Genomic DNA, 23,477 nt, shown 5'->3' with positions numbered 1-23,477 from the left:
TTATTTACATAACTCAGCATTGAATGACAAACCAGTCAGCCCTCCACTAAAATCTTTATAATTCTTGTCAGTTTTTGTGTCAGAACGCTCTGCAAATCTCCTGTCAACAGGATGATAAACAGCTGACTATACAATGGTGGGTCAAAGGTCAAACTCCAATACAATGAGCTCCCAGACACTAAAAAATCTCATAGAAATGCTTTCCTGGTGCAGACAGTGGTGATTGTCATGCTTCTTCTCCCTCTTTGTGTTTCCTTCACAACAAATCATATTAATGATGTGTTATCGGGATCCCATGTAAGTGGTAGGTTTCTCTGAAATCTTCAATTGTAGATTTAACTGAATTTGCATTTTGGACATCCTGACTTGTAGTTTAAACATAAATGGATTGGTATTAGGTTATCTAAGTGATTGAATATTTTATCTGATGATGATGACATTTTTATGATTATCAACTTTTGATAGGTCACTTTAAAAGTGTCCATTTTCAGTTCTATACTAGCAAGTTACCATGGTTACTTGGTAGTTTTGTTGTATTGGATATTGGCATAGTTACCAGGGAATAGTCAGTCTGGATGATAAGAAACAGCCAGCAGCAGAAAGACAAACACAAGTGACACTGTATGGTCTGGAGTCTATGTCACTATGAGGTCTGTACTCATTCATTGACATTTTGAGGTCTTGAGAATGTGTTCCTGTGAGGTCTGTAGTCTCTGACACTGTGAGGTCATTAGCATGTGATGATTTGAGTCTGCTGTCTGTGACCCTTTGATGTCTGGAGTCAGTTGTTTCTCTGAAGTCTGGAGTCTGTTACTGTGAGGTCTTGAGGCTGTCAGTTTGAGGTCTTGTGTCTATGACATTATGAAGTCTATAGGTTGTGACACTGTTAGCTCATTTGTTTAGAATGTTGGCTTATGTAACCTCGTATGAACATATGAGGTGTTCCCTACCTGGTGCATCTTCTGTTCCTCAGGAAGCAGAAAAATGGGATGGACTGTAATGTTGTGGATTGTATCCTTGGTCATGAAGACTTCACCTCAAACTGACCCAGGCTGTTCACAGGGCATTAAACCTAGCAAACAAATGTTAGACTGTAGTCTTTGACACTGTGAGGTCTTTAATATATGACACTGTGGAGTCTGGTGTCTGTGACACTATAAGGTCTGTGATTTGTGACACTGTGGAGTGTAGTGTCTGTGACACTGTAAGGTCTGTGATTTGTGACACTGTGGAGTCTGGTGTCTGTGACACTGTAAGGTCTGTGATTTGTGACTCTGTGGAGTGTAGTGTCTGTGCGCTGTAAGGTCTGTGATTTGTGACACTGTGGAGTCTGGTGTCTGTGACACTGTAAGGTCTGTGATTTGTGACACTGTGGAGTGTAGTGTCTGTGACACTGTAAGGTCTGTGATTTGTGACACTGTGGAGTCTGGTGTCTGTGACACTGTAAGGTCTGTGATTTGTGACTCTGTGGAGTGTAGTGTCTGTGCGCTGTAAGGTCTGTGATTTGTGACTCTGTGGAGTGTAGTGTCTGTGACACTGTAAGGTCTGTGATTTGTGACACTGTGGAGTCTGGTGTCTGTGACACTGTAAGGTCTGTGATTTGTGACTCTGTGGAGTGTAGTGTCTGTGCGCTGTAAGGTCTGTGATTTGTGACACTGTGGAGTCTGGTGTCTGTGACACTGTAAGGTCTGTGATTTGTGACACTGTGGAGTGTAGTGTCTGTGACACTGTAAGGTCTGTGATTTGTGACACTGTGGAGTCTGGTGTCTGTGACACTGTAAGGTCTGTGATTTGTGACTCTGTGGAGTGTAGTGTCTGTGCGCTGTAAGGTCTGTGATTTGTGACTCTGTGGAGTGTAGTGTCTGTGACACTGTAAGGTCTGTGATTTGTGACACTGTGGAGTCTGGTGTCTGTGACACTGTAAGGTCTGTGATTTGTGACTCTGTGGAGTGTAGTGTCTGTGCGCTGTAAGGTCTGTGATTTGTGACACTGTGGAGTCTGGTGTCTGTGACACTGTGAAGTCTGGTATCTGTGACAATGTAAGGTCTGGTGTCTCTGATACTGGGATGTTGTAAGATTTTTGTCATAGTAAGGTCTGAAGTCTGTATCTTTGTAAAATCATTGGTCTATGATGCTTTGAGGTTATTAATCTGTAAAACTGAGGTCATTAGTGTGTGATACTAGGTCTAGAGTCTGTGAGACTGAGGTCATTAGTCTGATACTAGGTCTAGAGTCTGTGAGACTGAGGTAGTCTGTGAGACTGAGGTCATTAGTGTGTGATACTAGGTCCTGAGTCTGTGAGACTGAGGTCATTAGTGTGTGATACTAGGTCTAGAGTCTGTGAGACTGAGGTCATTAGTCTGATACTAGGTCTAGAGTCTGTGAGACTGAGGTCATTAGTGTGTGAGACTAGGTCTTGAGTCAGTGAGACTGAGGTCATTAGTGTGTGATACTAGGTCTGGAGTCTGTGAGACTGAGGTCATTAGTGTGTGATACTAGGTCTAGAGTCTTTGAGACTGAGGTAGTCTGTGAGACTGAGGTTATTAGTGTGTGATACTAGGTCTGGAGTCAGTGAGACTGAGGTCATTAGTGTGTGATACTAGGTCTGGAGTCTGTGAGACTGAGGTAGTCTGTGAGACAGAGGTCATAAGTCTGTGATACCAGGTCTGGAGTCTGTGAGACTGAGGTCATTAGTGTGTGATACTAGGTCTGGAGTCTGTGAGACTGAGGTCATTAGTCTGTGATACTAGGTCTAGAGTCTGTGAGACTGAGGTCATTAGTGTGTGTTACTAGGTCTGGAGTCAGTGAGACTGAGGTCATTAGTGTGTGTTACTAGGTCTGGAGTCAGTGAGACTGAGGTCATTAGTGTGTGTTACTAGGTCTGGAGTCAGTGAGACTGAGGTCATTAGTGTGTGATACTAGGTCTGGAGTCTGTGATACTAGGTCTTGAGTCTGTGAGACTGAGGTCATTAGTGTGTGATACTAGGTCTGGTGTCTGTGAGACTGAGGTCATTAGTGTGTGATACTAGGTCTGGAGTCTGTGAGACTGAGGTCATTAGTGTGTGATACTAGGTCTGGAGTCTGTGAAACTGAGGTCGTCTGTGAGACTGAGGTCATTAGTGTGGGATACTAGGTCTAGGGTTGGTGAAACTGAGGTCATTAGTCTGATACTAGGTCTGAAGTCTGATACTGAGGTTTGGAGTCTGATACTGAGGTTTGGAGTCTGTGATACTGAGGTTTGGAGTCTGTGATACTGAGGTCTAGAGTCTGTGATACTGAGGTTTGGAGTCTCAGATGCTGAGGTCTAGAGTCTGTGATACCTGAGGTCTGTAGTCTCTGATATTGAGGTCTGGAGTCTGTGTCACTATGGGATGTGGGATCTGGTTTATATAAAGCTGTGAAGACTGTAGTCATTCATATGTGTGTGACACTGGTGTGATGTGTATGTGACATTGTGGTTTGATGTTTTTGACACTGTGGTTGGAAGATTGTGTGTTTAACACAACAACAGCAGTGCTGTTTTCCAGTATGACAAGAATGTTGGTGCCACTTGGTGATACCATCTATCAAAAACTCCATTCCACTCCCTAGGGCAGTTTTCACACAAAATTGTTGGGTTTGACTGAAGTCTGCTGGTGTAATGGAAGACAAATGAACAGCAGAAAGGATAGGATCATTATCAGTCACAGCCATGTGCAAGCCGTTTTGTTGGCTGTTTGTTATGGAATGGTATTGTTGGGGGTCCCTTGGTAGTTGATTAGGCACTAGCTATGTGATACAGCTAATATGTACAGAACAACTCCTATTAGTCCTGGCTTTGTTTAGTGAAAATCAGATTTTAATAGACCAAACATTGCGAAAAATAAATGAAGTGTTTAGGTGGAATTGGAAATCAATAAACTTCAGGAATGTTGTGCAAATTAATGATTTTTGCCCAAATCTGTATCTGAGAAAGAGGTCATGATCTACTTTCTGTCAATATCACAACCAGACGAAGTTTAGGAACAGTTTTCAAAATTACTAATAAGACAATTATTTATTCATATTTTTCAAATCAAATTTAAAGAAAGCATTGCACTAACATTTCAGACATTCTATTACCGGGGTTTATATTGCTAATTCTATGGAAGAACTTAATCGAAGGATTGGTTACTATAGTAAAAGCTAAGTCAGTGGAGGTATTTGATTGGTGTAAAATAAGGTTAGTTTTTGTTTGGGGTATTCGTGTCCTCACATCACACCATGGCCATGTGTAGAAGGTTCTGGAGGAATTTCTCCATATATTTGGTTTATTTTTATTGGCACTTGATGAAACATTTGGTTATAGACGAAATGTTCAGTTATATAGCAGAAGAATTATGATAATTTGAATGAGGGTATGCATGTTGCTAGGGGAAGTACCGAATATTATTGTGTATTATATAAAACTATTTTGGTTATCATTTTATTTCAACTTGAAAATAGAAAGAGAGATCATTTTGAACTAACAGAAGAATAAATTTGTAATGGAGACTGGGCTGTAATGGCAGATGGATTTGTATTCGCAGTTGTATATTTTAGCAATTTGTACATTTATGACATCTGTATTTACAACTCTGCTATAAGAATGTACACTTGTCAGAATAAGTTGGTTTTAGCCCTAGTGATGTTGATGCAGCCATTCATCTGGATTCTGTAAAATGACAAGATGGGTCGGATAGGTTGGCGTATTTTCAGTAGTGATTAATATCTTGGGCATAAAAAGTCTGCTCTGACAATGATGTATCTGTCTGTCTACCCAAGACACCCTAAAGATGGAGCAAATCTCATGGAACCAGTTTCAAAGTATATAATACATAGGTCACAGACTGGTGTGCTAGAAATGGTGACACATAGGGATCTCAGAACTCCAGCTGATTTTCAAAGTTCTATCCTTGTCTGTGAGGTTTTTGATCGAGTATAGTGTAAAATGTTATTATAGTCTGCCTTCTATTTAAATCATTTCAGGTCGAGCATTGATATCAAAATACTTTTTCAGTATCAAACTCTTTTAAAATTTCAATTTGATATTAAACCAGTATTTTGATAAAATTAAGAATTGATGAAAATAGTTGAATACATGAAAAGCTGGTGAATTTTATGCAACAACACTTACATTTAGTACCATTTATGAGAGTCATTTATTTATGGAAAAGTCTGGTTGTATATTAACCGTTCCTATTTTACAATAGACAAGGAAAACCCTGTGAAAACCAAATTTGAAAATTTACTTTTAAACCAGTACAAAGGGATTCTGGGAGCAATCCATGTTTGTATACTGCGGAGAGGGAGAAGAAACTAAGTACGGAGAAAAATTATAAGCCTCAGAAAATAGTTTTTTTTTTTTTTTTGGCGTTTACCTCATTTGAGGGACTAACACCTTAATACACCATATTTGAATTTATATTTTGTATTGGACAAGTGAATATTTGAAATGCTTAGAGACAATAATAACTAATTATTAGAAACAATAACAACTGATGATTTGTGTCTTAAATCAGGGGAAAAAGTTGAAAGTCTCTGTCCTTACTAAAAAGGGTTGGCAAGTATGTCTATCATGCGTTTGTTATTTCATTGTTTTACAACAAGTAATGTGTTTCAGTATAACTTCATTTTGTTGTAGTTTATGTCTATAACGAGAAATTCCTATCTGTCTGTTGTTATGATTTGTGTTATGGCTAAACTATTGAATATCACATAGGTCTCTATACATGCACAGTGAGTGTTGCACATTGTTTGGAGATTCCTGGTCTGTTTAGTCTGTGAGTGAAAGTACTGAACAAGTGATCCCTTTGTTCAGCTTGCTTAACATTTCACTGTAAAGGAAGTGGATATTTTGAAAAGAAATCTTTCAGACATGTGTTTGTTTAATTCCAGTCAAAGGAGATCTTCAGCTGTAATATTTGAATTAGCACACTTTGTATTAAAACCCATCTCCAATAGTCTCCTGAGATAAACCCTTGTAGAAATCTTAAGCTTGGTTTAGTGTACCCTGATACAGTCCACTGATAACGATAGAACTTTTAATACATCTCTTGTCTTTAAAGTGTCTGCCATTGACTTGGGAATCAGACATCTTCTGGGTAGGATTAACTTCTCTGGCAGATTTATCTTTATATGATCACTAAGGAAGATTTCATCAAAACATTTTGGGCTCCTAAACAAATTGGAAACTTACTCCCATAAAACATCTACACCAGACCTCCGGAGTCAATATCTAAATGGCTGTTTGTAGCCATTAGTTACCATTCTGGCAGGCGGTTTGAAATATTCATCAACACATCACAATAATGTAAGCTCAGCTTTGTTTTTGGTTTAACTGAAGTAGAACACAAGTTTTTTTTCAAATGAAGAAATTGAATATAGAAATATATCTTAAATCTTTCTCCTGTCTTGATTGCCATACAGCCAAACTGTGAATTTGTAGGACTTCTGACCTCCGCTAAAAACTTTCAATATGTGTCCGCATGTCATTCTCATTTTAAAACTTTTTAAAAGTAATTTTTGTATTCATATCTGGTAATTGTTTCCTTGTCTTTTTAAAAGTTGATTGTTATTCTTGTTAATATTTTCTAAGACTAGTTAAAACATGCCATGTGGTATGTGAAACTTAAAAGAGATACAGTTACAAGATAAGATATTGTCCTTGTTATTAAAGACAGAAATATTAGTTCCTGAAATCAGTTGTGTACAAAATGTTTATCTACGAGCTATGTAACACTTTTGTACTTGGTTCACACCTGGTGTCTTTCATCTTACCAGGTACTGACTGTGCCAGTGTTTCTAGTGCTTTACATAGGCACCTGGCTCCAACAAAATGTCTTCCATATCTATTTTCACTGTTATAGTTATGTGTGATGTTCTACCCTATCTGACCACCTGTGGAGTTTTGCTGGAGAAGTACTCTAAAACAGTGATAACTTCACTTCCTAGTTCTAATGAGTTGAACCGTTGGATGTCATCTTCCTGACTTTTTTTAGGTGTATTGCTTTGCTGCTTTGATAAGGTGTAGATTCTCACTTCATTTCTGTACCCAAAAATCTCCTGTTTTGCCTAATTAGCATTCTGACTTTACAGAGTTGTGTATCTTCATAGTATATCCTGTTGGCCAACTATAGAAGATTCAAGACTCCAAATAAAGATAGTGAAAACTGAAGGTTTAAATAAAAACTAGTGAGGTTATATAGTTTTAGGTTCTGATAAAAGTTCTTCTGGGAATATCTACAAGACTTTCAATCATAAAAATTGTGTAATGTAGAAACATCCCATCGAGACCTATTGGGAACTCCCCTACTTTTATTTTAAATCCAGTTGATGTATTCTTACTCAGACAGTTTGATATATAAAGTATTTGAATTGGTTTTGTTTTAGAATATACATCATGATTTTATGGGTTCAGATATGGAGGGGATTACGAACCACATGAAACTACTTCAGGTTTAGTTTGCTGTGACTTCAGGAATCAGAAATAGTGAGAATACATTAACAACATTTTATATTTAGTAAAATCTATATATAGATTGAACTAGTTATATGGTCAATTGAACTAGTTATATAATGTATATGTATGAACAATTGTTAAAGGCTACTGTCACCATGGATGGTAATGGACTATGTATCATAACTGGAATCCAACTGGGTTAAAGTCAATGTGTCCTTGGCAGTGATATTCTTATTCACAGCTCTGAAACACAAATTTTCCTTTCTGAAGACTATATATGTTGAGTATTTTACAGTAATATATTGTGTAAAGATGATATTTCTTAATGATAATTTTATGGAGATCTAGTAATGCTGATATTTTGATGACAGTGAAAAAGGTTAAGAATTACGTGGGGTAATTGCAATGTCAAGGTCAAACTATTTGTCATTTCATGTGGTATAGGATCAACCTATCTGGAATTGTATGAGCTCAAGGTCAGTCCCTGTTTCAAAATTTGCAGAGTTATTAGTCTGGTCAGTTTGTAATTTGTTCACAAGTCCAGGGCTGACATGTCTCTCTGCCATTGTTGATTTACTGGAATGTAATGATAGGGGTCAACACCATGTCTATCTGGATATCAAAACCAAGTTAAACTGGTCTACCTGTATCAGATAGGTATCACAATGAACAGGTATAATTGAATTAAAATGTCCATTGTGGTTATAACACTTAAGTATATACATTTCTTCAGTATTCAAATAGGCTTTAAATTCCATTAAGTCAGTGGTTAAAGTGAATCACTTTGACGCCGGCTTTACTTGCCACAAAACCAAAATTTTCACTTATTGTTTGTAATAGAATCCAAATTTTCAAAAACATTGGATTACTCTTTCACAAAAGCTGGAAAATTGTTTCTAGATGTGACACCTTTTAAATATTTCTCTGTATTTAGTTCTTTCTATAGTCAGAGGCCTTTGTGCTTTAATTGGTAGAAAATTTAGGTATGGCTGAAATATTTTATTTTTGGATCAAATTTGATGATTTTCCAAAAATAAATAGTTTTGTTTGCACATGATTTATTGGATGAAATTTGCTTAGGAAGTCCCCTAATACCACCATCCGGGTTAGTCTTTATCTGTTGAATCAAAATGTTGACTTGTCTACTCATGGATTATGAGTACCCAGAAACTCCAGGAAAATAAATCCATATATGAAAATTAGTTATTTTACTGCTGTTTATTTAACTCATTGAGAAATGACATACAGATGCAAATTTAATTTGAGAGTTTGTCAGATTTTGATCACAACCTGAGTGGGGTTCTAATGTCTTCCAAGCACAGAATTGGTGCAATCGGGTGAGCATTTTTCATGGATTGTTTTGTAGTATGAGAATTCTTTCTTGAGAGGCTGTGATCACAAGAGGAGTACTTCTGTGTTTTATTATCAATTCAGCCCTGTTCTAAAGCTCAAGGCCATACAAAATTGATCCCCATTGTGTATCTATTAAGTGATACCAAGGTTAATGTTTACATTTACAGACTTTTTGATGTCACCACAATTGCCATTATTATGTCACTGGACTGATAACAAGTTAAAAGCTTTTATTAACTGTACGTGTTTGTGATATTTTGATGTCAAGGTCACTGAATATTGGTACCAAGGTTTAATTGTTGTTTGTACTGAGATGTAAGTGTTGTTTTGATGTCAGGATCACTGAATATTGGTACCAAGGTGTTTGTGTTGTTTGAACGAAAGTGTTAGTGTTGGTCTCTTAGTATTGGTATCAAGGTGTTCGTGCTAAATACTGTTCTGTTTTGACACCTTATGGTCAGTTTTAGTGCTGGACATTGTACTGTTTTGACACCTGAAGGTCACTCTGAGTATTGGTATCAAGGTCCCTTTATATGACAGCCTGCCACTATAGGGTTATCCAGACAAATTCTAATGTGATTAGGTCTCCTTATCAAACTAACAAGAAGGAACAAAGGCAATATTGGGCCAAATCCTCTGGTGTGATTGATGTGAGTAGGAGATGTTGTGATAGGAAAGTGATATAGAAATGGCCAGTATTGGTGTTGACACTATGGACAAAGGTATAGATTGGGGGCACTTGTGTGTAATGTCTGGTATTCCTGATCCTTACACTCTTTGTGTTATACAAACATCTACTCAGCCCTTCAGCTTCTGTGTAAGTGCCTGCTAATTCTATCATAACTAGATTGCTGCTAAATAAACTGAAATGGAGCCCTGGCAGATTGTTGATGTGTCTACTTAGTCTGTGTACCAATAGTCATAACCAAAATATCTGTACAGGTCATAGCTGATTATAATATCAGTACTCTGTGGACATGTCTCATCTTCCATGGTTTTCCATGAGATGTGAATGTCCAATACCTGTAAGGCAAATGTGTCCTTTCCATGTGAGAAAGCTTTGTTATAAGTGTGTCCAGTCTATAGCTTCCATGTCAGATAAGTGTGTGTTTAGTATGTCCCTTCCATAGGTTCCATGTCAGATAAGTGTGTGTTTAGTATCTCCCTTCCATAGGTTCCATGTCAGATAAGTGTGTGTTTAGTATGTCCCTTCCATAGGTTCCATGTCAGATAAGTGTGTGTTTAGTATGTCCCTTCCATAGGTTCCATGTCAGATAAGTGTGTGTTTAGTATGTCCCTTCCATAGTGTGTGTTTAGTATGTCATGTCAGATAAGTGTGTGTGTTTAGTATGTCCCTTCCATAGGTTCCATGTCAGATAAGTGTGTGTTTAGTATCTCCCTTCCATAGGTTCCATGTCAGATAAGTGTGTGTTTAGTATCTCCCTTCCATAGGTTCCATGTCAGATAAGTGTGTGTTTAGTATCTCCCTTCCATAGGTTCCATGTCAGATAAGTGTGTGTTTAGTATCTCCCTTCCATAGGTTCCATGTCAGATAAGTGTGTGTTTAGTATGTCCCTTCCATAGGTTCCATGTCAGATAAGTGTGTGTTTAGTATGTCCCTTCCATAGGTTCCATGTCAGATAAGTGTGTGTTTAGTATGTCCCTTCCATAGGTTCCATGTCAGATAAGTGTGTGTTTAGTATCTCCCTTCCATAGGTTCCATGTCAGATAAGTGTGTGTTTAGTATCTCCCTTCCATAGGTTCCATGAGACAAAGGTATAAAATTTCTATAATTCTCTGTGAGACGTGTGTTCCCTATGACACATTTCTTTTCACTGTAACACATATCTGTTCACTGTGACATATATCAGTTCACTGTGACACATCTTTTCCTGTGACACATATCTTTTCCCTATGACACATGTCTGTTCCCTGTAGCACATCTTTTCCGTGTAACACATCTGCTTCCTGTGACACATGTCTGTTCCCTGTGACACATCTTTTCCTGTGACACATATCTTTTCCCTATGACACATGTCTGTTCCCTGTAGCACATCTTTTCCGTGTAACACATCTGCTTCCTGTGACACATGTCTGTTCCCTGTGACATATATGTGTTCCCTGTGACACATGTCTGTTCCCTGTAGCACATCTTTTCCGTGTAACACATCTGCTTCCTGTGACACATGTCTGTTCCCTGTGACATATATGTGTTCCCTGTGACACATGTCTGTTCCCTGTGATACATAACTAGCTCTCCTGCCTCTAGATCCAAACCCAGTGAACAATGTAATTTCTTTATACTGTATTGGAAATCAAATGTCATTTTTCTTTGTATTTTCTGGTTACTTGCAGCAAGGTGTCATATATTGCATCTGTCTATCCGTACTTCACTGACCTCTATAGTACTGAGGTCATTGCCTCCATCCACTGGGAATAAATACAGGTGTTAACATATCACTGCTTGGTCCCTAGAACAGACCTCTTGTCACCGTGAAAGTCATTTATTGACCTATGGCTTTCCAATCCATCCTGCTCATAATAAATGAGGATTTAATATATTTCCATAATCAGCTCTCCCATCACAGACTCGCTGTTGACTGAAACATCTGGTGGGTGCTGATCAGAACAAAAAAAAAAAAAACATAAAAAAATACATGCAGTATAGTTGACCAGTACTCAACCTTAAACAGCTTGGCTCATAAACAAGGACCTTCATCAGGCATGTCCACATAACTTATTCATCACAACAAAGATGTGGTCGCATGTGGTCTCCAAAGTATTAGTGCTGTTACTGAGCATTACCAACAGATTAAACACCCAGCTTTAACCACACCACCACAATGGGCTTCATTATCATTAATACCACTTCCCTTTAGCTAAGGGGTCTGGTATTGGCCAATATCACCACAGACTGATGGGTCTGAGGCTGGTCTGTATCACCAGACTGATGGGTCTGAGACTGGTCTGTATCACCACAGACTGATGGGTCTGAGATTGGTCTGTATCACCACAGACTGATGGGTCTGAGGCTGGTCTGTATCACCACAGACTGATGGGTCTGAGGCTGGTCTGTATCACCAGACTGATGGGTCTGAGACTGGTCTGTATCACTACAGAATATTGGGTCTGAGACTAGCTTAAAGCTTCCAACTTGTTTAGATCCAATGTCTTGGGCATGACAGACTTTACACAAGGACAGAGATTTATGGACAAATACCTAAATACAGATTGGGAAATGGCAGGCCAGCAGTACTGTAATGCAAATGATGCCAACAAATTGGTGTGAAATCAGCTTCTCTCAGCCCCAGGATCCAATATATTTTCAAACTGAGGTGTTGACCCCCTCAGGGAGATGAGTTTCTCATCAGAAATTCTTCCTAGACATTTATAGTTAGGCAAGGGAAATCCTGTTCTATTTCATGAACAGGGCTAAAACACATGGCCTTTTAATTTTTGCTGTTGAAAACATCAATTTAAAAGAAGATTTAAATTGTCAATTTCAGTAAAATTACTCGCATTATGAGATTAATCAAATCTTTCTTGATTTACTCACAGCTAATCACAATGGCCTGACTAATGCCACAGGGCAAACTATACACGGAGTGACATTATCTGTGTAAAATGAGGTTATAGTGTCTTGGAGGGGTCCAGTGTGACACAGTAGAACTAGATAGTCATATGTTCAGGAAGGGGTCCTGTGTAATACAGAAAAGGGAGATAATAATGTTTTCATGTTGGGGAAAATTTTCACTGTTACACAGAAAAGGGAAAAAATCATATGTTTGTGTGAGAAGGGGTCCTGTGTAACGCAGAAAAGGAAGAAAATCATATTGTCATGTTGAGAAGGAATTCCAGTGTTACACAGAAAAGGGAGACAATCTTGTGTTATTGTTAGGGAAGGGGTCTGGTTTTGCAGATTAAAGATGGGGTCCTATGCACAATAATATTAAGGGAGACAATTATATGTTCCTGTTTGATGGGGGGTTGGGAGAGTGTGTGTGAATACACTGTGTGATAAAGACAATTAAGAAGTACCAACATCACAGCTGTTACCAAATCTGTATTCTGATATAAGCTGTTCCAATGTAGATTCAATATAAAGTTAGCAGAGTTAATAGATGGGCCATAATTAAAATACACTCAGTTTTGATTGAAATGCACACTGTTCTTAACTGGCCTTCATGCATGCACTAGTGACTTAATGTGCTGGTACTGTTCATACAACTTTTTATTGATATGTGATTGTCTGTTTCAGATACATCTATGATAACACAGGCTTCCAGACTGACCACAGCAATGAAGATTTAGGTCAGTATACAGACTATATCTATACCCTATCCTCACTGGAAAATATTGAATGTATTAATAGGCCATCTGATCTGAAGGTTCAGGATGACCTGTAGCCATGTGTTTTGTCTGTTGTTGTGCACTGTGTGTAATTTACCCATTTAAACTATTTCTTTTCACTAACCCAAAAGCCCATGGTTCTGATATCAGGCCTGAAGCTTGCTAGGAAGAAGGGCAACCCAGATTTAATGCTTGCTTTGTCTGTCTGTCCATCCATCCATCCATCCATTTGTCTATTTAAACTATTTCTTTTCAATAACCCAAAAGCCCATGGTTCTGATATTAAGCTTAAAGCATGCTGAGAAGAAGGGCAACATAGATTTAATGCTTGCTTCATCTGTCTGTCCTTGCATTTGTCTTTCCGTCCGTAGCAAAACTTTGCCTACATTTAAGCAAGGGTAATGAAACGTGGTGTATACATTGGTCATACTAAGGTGATGTGCAGTGTAAAACCCTTGACCCCTCAATTACAGAGTTATTGCCCTTCCTTAAAATTTTGTATTCAGAGCATAACTTTGCTTTCATCTAAGCTAGGATAATGAAATTTGATGTATACATCAGACATCAAAAAGTAAAGTGCAGTGTAACAAAGTCAGGGCCCATTACCTCTCAGTTACAGAGATATAGACCTTCGTTAAAATTTTTGTCATTGCTTGCATTGTGCTTGCATTTAAATAAGGATAATGATACATGTATACATTGGTCATGCTCAGAAAATGTGTATTATACCAAATTCAGGGCTTGCAACCCCTTAGTTAAAGATTTATTGATGTCCTTTATTAAAATTTTGTGTCCAATAAGTTGATTTCTTGGAACATTCATCATTTTCCCTGATACTCATGTTTCAAATTAGTTATTAAACTTAACTCACTTTTTAGGTCAGAGATCAAATGTGATAGTATTTTTTAATGACTTCTTTTCTTGTTTTGTAACATATTGTGAAGGAGGGTTCCCTAGTTTGTTCAAATGAATGACTTTGTCACAGAGGTCAACTGTGTTGAGAATTGAAAATTTCTTTGGAAGTCAAAAGAGTGTTCATAGTCTGTTATGCTGTGTTTGCTGTCTGTGGTTAATTAATTAAAACAGATGCATAGTTGTTTTAATCATTAATGTTATAAAGGTAGTCAGTTTTTTTTTTCATAATGTATATTCTGACAGTAACATGTTACATGTGAACAGAACAAGCTAAAACCTTTGATTTGTGTTAAAATTTACTAATAAAAAAACTCACAACACAAATGTTTGTTGAGGCCTACTAATGAAGATATATGTCTTTACTGATGATGACAAATGGTTTGTTCCTTGGTGATGTGAGAAGGAGAGTGAGGTAGCTCTTTGCTGATTACAAAATCTGGTATGACATGACTCAATTAATCTTTTTTTTGGTCCCTCACTATATCTTATTGGTTTGAAGCTTCCATCAAATGCAGCTTTTCCAATAACTAATTCAATGACACTGACATTAAAATCAGCTTTTCCAATAACTAATTCAATGACACTGACATTAAAATCAGCTTTCCCAGTAACTATTTCAGTGACACTGACATTAAAATAAGTTTTCCCAGTAACTATTTCATTGAAGCTGACATCTTAACCAGTTTCCCAGTATCCATTTTTGAACCTGAAGCCACATTCACAACATTTATTGAATTGAATCTGGCTTCAGAACAAGCAATCCTAACATCCATTTGACTGAAGCTGAAATCAAATATAGTTTTCCAAGCATCGTTTTGATTTAACATCAAAACCTATAATTGTATCCATGGTTATCCCAGTGTATACCCTAAACACTTGTGCTGTACTGTATACAGTCTTCTGTTCATTGTACGCATGATATTTGTGTTTGTAAGATTGCATGTGACGGGGCAGCCCTGACTGGCAGCAGTAGACTATCAATGGCTGTAAGATTACACACACGACACTTCCTATCTATGATTTAACTCGACATGTGTGTCAGCATTGCTCCGATTTTGTCAATGATCAATAATTGACTCTATTATCTATGGCCAGAGAGTTAGGGCAGGTCATTAACTTGTGTTTGTCAATCTGTATTGTCTGTCTCCCAGATCATTTGAATTCTGATTTAACTGCTTTGTGGAAAAAATGTTTGTCTTCCAGTCAGTACACTGTCTCTTAAATCAGTCTAATTCCTGCTCAGATTAAATGTAAGACTTTGTTATTGTCTGTATGTTTGTCTGAATTCCAAGCTATTAGAGTTGGTGTTACATTGTTTTGTCTTTCTGCATTCTGTCTCTCCAAGTAGGTGAATATGTATTGAAGTGAATAGTTTATGTACTGTCTGATTCTACAATCAGGGGAGGTAACTTCTAATGGAAATCTATTTTAGTCATGACCAGGTTGGCTGATGAATGTGTTTTAAAGCCTCGCATGCATTGTTTTTAAGCCTTTTCAGTATAGGTTAAACATGCCACATACAATCAGAAAGAATACAATGTAAACAGGCAAATGAAAGGGAAATAAATAGCTTCATGATAAAAGCTGGCACATATTTTTATAGAACCTGGCACATATTTTTACTTTAAAATGTTTGTGTATTCTGACCTTCCCAACAAATGTAAACTTGACGTGCAAAGGCTACAGTAATGAAGCTGCCATTTAAAGAGGATATTACTGAACTCCGAAATATCTAACAGGGATTGGAAACAAACTTAGCAATGTACAGTAAATGAAGTCACCATTTAGAGAGGATATTACTGAACTCCGAAATATCTAACAGGGATTGGAAACAAACTTAGCAGTGTCTGAAAGCAAAGGATTGGAATCTGAGCAGTATCTTAAATGGAAAGGTTATGAGCTGACCAATGAATTAAAGGGAAAGATTACAATTTCAGCAATGTCTTAAAGGAAAGTGTTAAAACATAAAAGAATATTAAAGCAAAGGTTTGGATGAGCAAATGTCTTACAGGGAAGGCAAAACCTTAGCAATCTTTTAGGGAAGGGTGAAAATAAATGCTGAACAATGTCTTAAAGTTTAGAGTTAAAATCTGAGCATCGTTTTATTTTGAGGTGTCCTTATAGGGGAGGTTGTATGGATAAGGGACCAATATTAAATATTGCTTTGATGGAAAAGGTTACAATGTAACAATGTCTTAGAGGGAAGGGGAAAATGTCTTTATAGATGAAATATGTTGCAAATAATATTATGGAAATTTGAGTAAGGGCCAGAACTGAACTGATTATAGGGAAGTAATAAAAACTGAAATTTGTCTGAAAGGGAAATGTAAGAAACTAAGCAATGTCTTATATTGGAGAAATTCAAACTAAAAATGTCTTAACGTAAGGGATTAATGAGGTCTCAGCATTGTCTAACAGTGGTGGTGGTTTTTATCAAATTGGCATGTCTAGATATATATATATATATTTAAAAGATCCAGATATATTCATTGGCTATACCAATATATTCACATAGAACATTAAAACTTCCATTAAACTTCAGACCATTATAAAGCAGACATCTTTATAAGAAGATAAAACACCAGCCATCTAAAACACTTTTCTTGTTTAGTTTCCACATAAAGATTGCTGACAGATGAGAATCTAATATTGACTGCTCACACTAACACAGCAGTGGGCCACTAGTGATGACTGTCATTAGGTCATCACACTGTCTGAGAGTATCTCACATCTCTGGACTAGTGCACCTAGCTCTGGTGCTGTTTAATGTGATGGCATTGGTTAAGTGCAGGCATTGGAATTCTGCTTTAGTATAGAATCAGTTCTGTGATGTGAATTATAATGACATACTGTGTAAATATGGAATTTTGTGAAGGCAAGGGGCATAAGCAATCATATACATGTCTGTGAAACCTGAAATATGATTTTGATCTAAGGAGAATAGATATGTTGTAAATACAATTTAGAGAAGAGAGTTACAACAAAATTGTTAGAGAGGCAATTTCTTGAGGCAAGAAGAAGAAAATGATTCACAAGGGAATCTGGTAATATTCCCTTTAAATTACTGTTTTGGGAATGGTAGTGTATGAAATGATATATACATTGATATGGTTTGGATGTTAAAAGATTGGTTTGATAGTGAGGGATATTCTATACTGTCATGGTTTGAAGGTTAAGCAATGGTCTTTACTGCTATGATTTCAGAGGTTGAGGAATATTCTGTATTGCTGTGGTTTGGTGGTTAAGGAATGGTCTTTACTGCTATAGTTTGGTGGTTAAGGAATGGTCTTTACTGCTATAGTTTGGTGGTTAAGGAATGGTCTTTTCTGCCATAGTTTGGTGGTTAAGGAATGGTCTTTTCTGCCATAGTTTGGTGGTTAAGGAATGGTCTTTTCTGCCATAGTTTGGTGGTTAAGGAATGGTCTTTTCTGCCATAGTTTGGTGGTTAAGGGAATGGTCTTTACTGCTATGGTTTGGTGGTTAAGGAATGGTCTTTACTGATATGGTTTCAGGAGGTGAGGAATATTCTGTACTGCTATGGTATAGGGGTTTGGGAGTAGTCTGTACTGCTATGGTTAGGTGGTTAAGGAATGGTCTTTACTGCCTTAGTTTGGTGGTTAAGGAATGGTCTTTACTGCTATGGTTTGGTGGTTAAGGAATGGTCTTTACTGCTATGGTTTGGTGGTTAAGGAATGGTCTTTACTGCTATGGTTTGGTGGTTAAGGAATGGTCTTTACTGCTATGGTTTGGTGGTTAAGGAATGGTCTTTACTGCTATGGTTTGGTGGTTAAGGAATGGTCTTTACTGCTATGGTTTGGTGGTTAAGGAATGGTCTTTACTGCTATGGTTTGGTGGTTAAGGAATGGTCTTCTCTGCCATAATTTGGTGGTTAAGGGAATGGTCTTTACTGCTATGGTTTGGTGGTTAAGGAATGGTCTTTACTGCTATGGTTTGGTGGTTAAGGAATGGTCTTTACTGCTATGGTTTGGTGGTTAAGGAATGGTCTTTACTACTATAGTTTGGTGGTTAAGAAATGGTCTTTCCTACCATAGTTTGGTGGTTAAGGAATGGTCTTTACTGCTATAGTTTGGTGGTTAAGGAATGGTCTTTCCTGCCGTACTTTGGTGGTTAAGGAATGGTCTTTACTGCTATGGTTTGGTGGTTAAGAAATGGTCTTTCCTACCATAGTTTGGTGGTTAAGGAATGGTCTTTCCTGCCATAGTTTGGTGGTTAAGGAATGGTCTTTACTGCTATGGTTTGGTGCTTAGGAATCATTTTGAATGCTACAGTTTTTATATTATGTTTTTGTTAATAAATGGTATTTACTGCTATGGTTTAAAGGAGAGAAATCATTTTGCTGTAAGAGACATTTATTAGCTCTCTTGCCCTGTCTCTCTGTCAAGCATCAACTTTTCCCTTCTAACAACTTTTTCTCAACAACCTAAAAGCCCAGGGTACTTATATTTAGCCAATAAAACTAGTTTGAATTTAGGACTGCCAAGTTTGTTCATATGATTGACCTTGAAATACTTGAGGTCAAAGGGGTAAAATAAGTTTAAATTTCTTCTTTTCAACAAGGTCTTGGGTCAAGTTGTTGTATAGTAGCAAGCTTGAGGAAGAGGCTTTTACATTTGCAGAAAGCAACTTAATAAAACTAAAATGTCTTTTGTGCAAGCTTCAGAACTAGTGAGTGATTCAGGAACATTTGGCCTCTTGTTTTGATGTTAGGTATAATGTGGAAAACAAGCATTGGTGTGTTTGCAGTAAATCAATAGGCTTGTGGTGGACATATCTGGCAGTGTAATTATTCTGTTGTAGAAGCTAGTGATCCTACTGACCACTTGTCCTGTCCACTACTAATCTATCCTGCAGACTTGACCTCTGTGTGACCTCTGCTAGGCTGGAGAATTCCCCATTTCCTCACAGGACTTATAATGACCCTGCTTTATCTAATAACATAATTACGGTATTTCTTTCAATGCTTTGCTTCGATTTGGTTATTTATGTGCTTGGATCTTTTGAAGTGTGGCCATTTGCAGCCTTTTACAGACCAACAAAGTGACTGTTTCTGGCTGGCTCTGTTCATCTCCTTGTGTCTAGGTACTGGTTGTATATGTATCGGTAGGACTGGAGTCAAAAATCTTCTCATTGTCATTGCATATGATTCTTAATAATTTATGGAAAGTCCCTAGGGACCTAAGAAGCTGTTGCTTTCTCCTTTCAGTCAATCTGGCAGTGTAAACTTTGACTCCTTAAAACAGAGTAATGGAACTAGTTGGAAAATTATGTCTTGAAAACAAACCAAACATAATAAGTTAATGGAAGAATTCCAAAGCACATTTCATTTATACAGGGAAGAAACTTCAGGAAACTATCAACTGGCATAATGATTTGTAATGAGACCGTTATCAAAAAGTCAGACACAATCTGTCTGTAGAATCACCAGTAGATATTGGTAGAAGATATCCTCACTAGTATTATTGATGAATATCTTCTGGAAGATAACATCACTGGTACATACCATCAATGGTAGATATGTTCACTGATAGATATTCTCCAAGGTGGATACCCTTACTGGTAGATATCATCAGTGGTAGATACCCTCACTGGTAGATACCCTCACTGGTAGATATCATCAGTGGTAGATATTATCACTGGTAGATGTCATCACTGGTAGATACCCTCACTTGTAGATACCCTCACTTGTAGATACCCTCACAGGGAGATACCCTCACTGGGAGATACCCTCACTGGGAGATACCCTCACTGGTAGATACCCTCACTGGTAGATACCCTCAATGGTAGATAACCTCACTGGTAGATATCCTCACTGGTAGATAACATCACTTGTATATATCCTCACTCTTAGACACCATCACTGCTAGATGTCCTCATGGGTAGATGTCATTACTTGTAGATACCCTCACTGGTAGATATTCTCCCTGGTAGATACCCTTACTGGTACATAACATCACTGTAAGATATTATTCCTGGTAGATACCCTCACTGGTACATAACATCACAGATAACCATGCTTGTCAATACTCTCACTGGTAGATAACATCACTGGTAGATACCCTCACTGGTACATAACATCACAGATAACCATGCTTGTCAATACTCTCACTGGTAGATAACATCACTGGTAGATACCCTCACTGGTACATAACATCACAGATAACCACGCTTTTCGATACCCTCACCTGCAGATAACATCACTGGTAGATATTCTTCCTGGTAGATACCCTCACTGGTACATAACATCACAGTTAGATAACCATGCTTGTCAATACCCTCACCAGTAGATAACATCACTGGTAGATACCCTCACCGTTAGATAACATCATTGTGAGATTTTCACTGATAGGTAACAATCCCTGTTGATATCCTCACTGGTAGAATACATTACTGGTAGATAATATGACTTAAAGTTATCTTTCACTGGTAGATGTAAATGTTGAAAAAGTAACAGGAAATAGATTTCCATAATAAGATTAGAACATTGGTATGAATTTATTAGCTGTCACATGTTGTTGAAACATTTGTCTTCAGAATGCTATATGTATAGTTCCGTACAGCTTGATCCCTTCAACCATGTCATTGAAATATTTGGGATCTGGCCCTCACTTGATATTTGATAGTGTGCTTCAAAGGAACTGTGATAAGGTGTCAATTTACTACAGGGTTATTTTTCAAGTAAACAAAGACCCTGTCACATATGATATTGTAGTTTCACCAGGAAAATTGGACTCCATTTCTCTGTCTTGAAACATAAATAAATCCTCGTCTTAAGGAACAATTTGACTGACAGCTGTCACCATAAAAACCTTTTGCATATGAGGATATCTTCTGATTGTCCTAATTTGTTTTACTGGAGTTCAGTTACACTTCTATAGAAGAGGAAGCACCTGTTTTCCTCCCCCACTTACTAGGTACACACCTACAAACTTGTAAGTCTGGACAGGTGTCAGATTGTACAACAGACCAGACGGCTCTGTTGGTATCACATTGGCATGTACATCTCACTCCAGGCGTCACATTTCACAAGCCCTTTCTGATACTGCCTTTAGATTGGGGATTGTAACAAGGGGATGTTGCCAAGAGTTGCATGCCCCTGATAAGATAGGGGTAGGAGGGAGAAAGTGAGGTCATGACCTTTTGTATCAGGAGTAGCAATACTCAGTGAGCTAATTATCTATACTTAATGGAATTTGCCCAAGTCCACACGATTAATTGCTGTATAGATTTTTGATGTGTGTACATGAAAAGTGATAAGATTGGTAATCATCTCCACAGACTCCTGCAGGAGACTGAAACAGACCACTCTGCTATCATGCATACATCTTACATAATTTACACAGAATCTCCCTCTGGATTTCTAGTTTTTTTTATGCTGATTAAAAAGATGTTTGATTACAATTTTTACCCAGTTTGATTGATTTAGTTAATTGATTTGATTGGTAGTATCAGCGAACATCTTCAATTTTTTCTGGTTTTATTTTGTGAATTTCCTGATAAGAAAACTGTATTGCCATAGAGTTGGTATGCTGTTGGATCTGTATAGCAGTAGTTGGTTTTAGATAGAGAGTAAATAGTATGGCTATCAACACTTAACTAAGTGGATAGTGATGTGTTTTAACAGAGGTTGCCTGATGGATGGGACGGATGACAGGTGATGGATTTATTACCTTTCTCAAGGGGACCATTACTTTCACTGCAAACCCTAGAAACACAGAAAACATTGCTTTCATATTTCATTCAGAATTTCAAATATTGTTAAAAGCATAAATTTTGAAGGGACACATGTTTTTAAGAGTGCTATTATACATAAGCTCAAATTTTCACTATATTTTGTTGAAAGTAGCCATCAGTATACCATGTAAAAATTAGTTAAAAAAGGTCACTGTGACTTACCAATTTGTTGCTGTCATGGCTATTTCCAGCTGATTCTGAGCTGAAATTCTTCATGCTAGATAATATACTTGCACCTGGTTCAATGTTCTAATTTACTGTTAATTCATTAAATAAACATAATGACATCAGAAAATTTGGTGAAAAAAGTTACTCAGATACCTTATGTTTTATATTTACATTTTGAAAACATAAGTATCTTTTATGATTTATAGAGCCAAAATGTTTGTACCTCATCTTATCCATAAGGAGTACCAGATGCTGTAAATAATTTTCTACAGATGTATTCAAAAAGAGTCAATTTTGCTGTAATACATTGAACAGACATATTGAGAGGGAACTTACTTTGGAGCTACCCATTGTCATGTCTTTAAAGTAAAGTTGCTTAGCATTAACATAACAGATAAATCCTTATAAGGGAAATTACCTGAATGCCTGCATTGGACAGAAGTATTGAGAGGGAACTTTCTTAGGAGTTACACATTGTCATGTCTTTAAAGTAAAGTTGCTTAGCATTAACATAACAGATAAATTCTTATAAGGGAAATTACCTGAATGCCTGCATTGGACAGACGTATTGAGATGGAACTTTCTTTGGAGTTACACATTGTCATGTCTTTAAAGTAAAGTTGCTTAGCATTAACATAACAGATAAATCCTTATAAGGGAAATTACCTGAATGCCACGAAAGCATTAAAGAGTGTTACAGTATTATTAAGTGAGATTTATTTCATGTTTTAGGGATAATATTTAGTCAGGTGATGTGTAGCTAGGAGTCATTTGGTCATGATATGCATGGATTGGTTTCTTTCTGTAGTTTGTTGTCTAAAATAGGGACAGGGTCTTCTGCCTCCATTTTCACTAGGTTGTCTGTCATGTAGAGAGCTCTGATAGAGATGTTGGTACTACTAGTAAAAGCATGATTGATACAGTGTGTTGTGAGTTAGATGTTATGAATTGAATGTGAAGATGATGAGTCCCCACAGGAATTGGTAGGCTTCCTTCAGTAAGCTTTTCCACTTTGGACTTATTAGTGAAATGTTGAAATGTTTTGCATCCTTAATGTGTTTTGATCCTGATTGATAGGAATTTGATTGTAGAAACTTGACTGATAAGAGATCAGCGCTCCCGCAGCCAATCTACATAAATATATATAAATACATTACTCCCTCTTCATTACAGAAGGCAAAGATGACGATAAAAAGAAGTCTTCCACTTTGGGTCGATTCTTCCGGAATATTGGGTTGCGACGATCTGGAAAGAAGCACTCGTACAAACCACATAAAGGTATATATATAGTGGCTAATGTACGGCTATAACGGTATCCATGGAAATCTCTGGTGTTCTAGCAATAGATTTATACTTATAGTCATGTAATTTTGGAGGTCAATGACACAAAGGTCACATCAGTCTATACTACTCAGAAAATTGAAACACAAAGCCCAATAATAAAATAGGAAAGTAATCAATGTAAAGGAGGAACAAAGAA

General features: G+C 37.3%; 1 protein-coding gene across 6 annotated transcripts in view; it reads left to right on the top strand.

Annotated features, from left to right (window-relative positions):
* Positions 1–23,477, top strand: part of LOC132555872 (SAM and SH3 domain-containing protein 1-like) — a 63,623-nt gene that overhangs the window by 21,417 nt on the left and 18,729 nt on the right. For all 6 annotated transcript variants that reach the window (XM_060220232.1, XM_060220237.1, XM_060220235.1 and 3 more), the window contains 2 exons: positions 13,071–13,123; positions 23,171–23,275. In XM_060220232.1, coding sequence (XP_060076215.1) covers positions 13,071–13,123; positions 23,171–23,275 — 158 coding nt within the window. The remainder of the gene's footprint in view (positions 1–13,070; positions 13,124–23,170; positions 23,276–23,477) is intronic.

This window comes from Ylistrum balloti, unplaced genomic scaffold, assembly GCF_031769215.1.
Source record: "Ylistrum balloti isolate Yb309-2 unplaced genomic scaffold, AGI_CSIRO_Ybal_v1 Utg370522, whole genome shotgun sequence".
NCBI classification, from domain to species: Eukaryota; Metazoa; Mollusca; class Bivalvia; order Pectinida; family Pectinidae; genus Ylistrum; species Ylistrum balloti.
The sequence above is the reverse complement of the archived record's forward strand: the minus strand, read 5'-3'. Positions and strand labels throughout refer to the sequence as shown.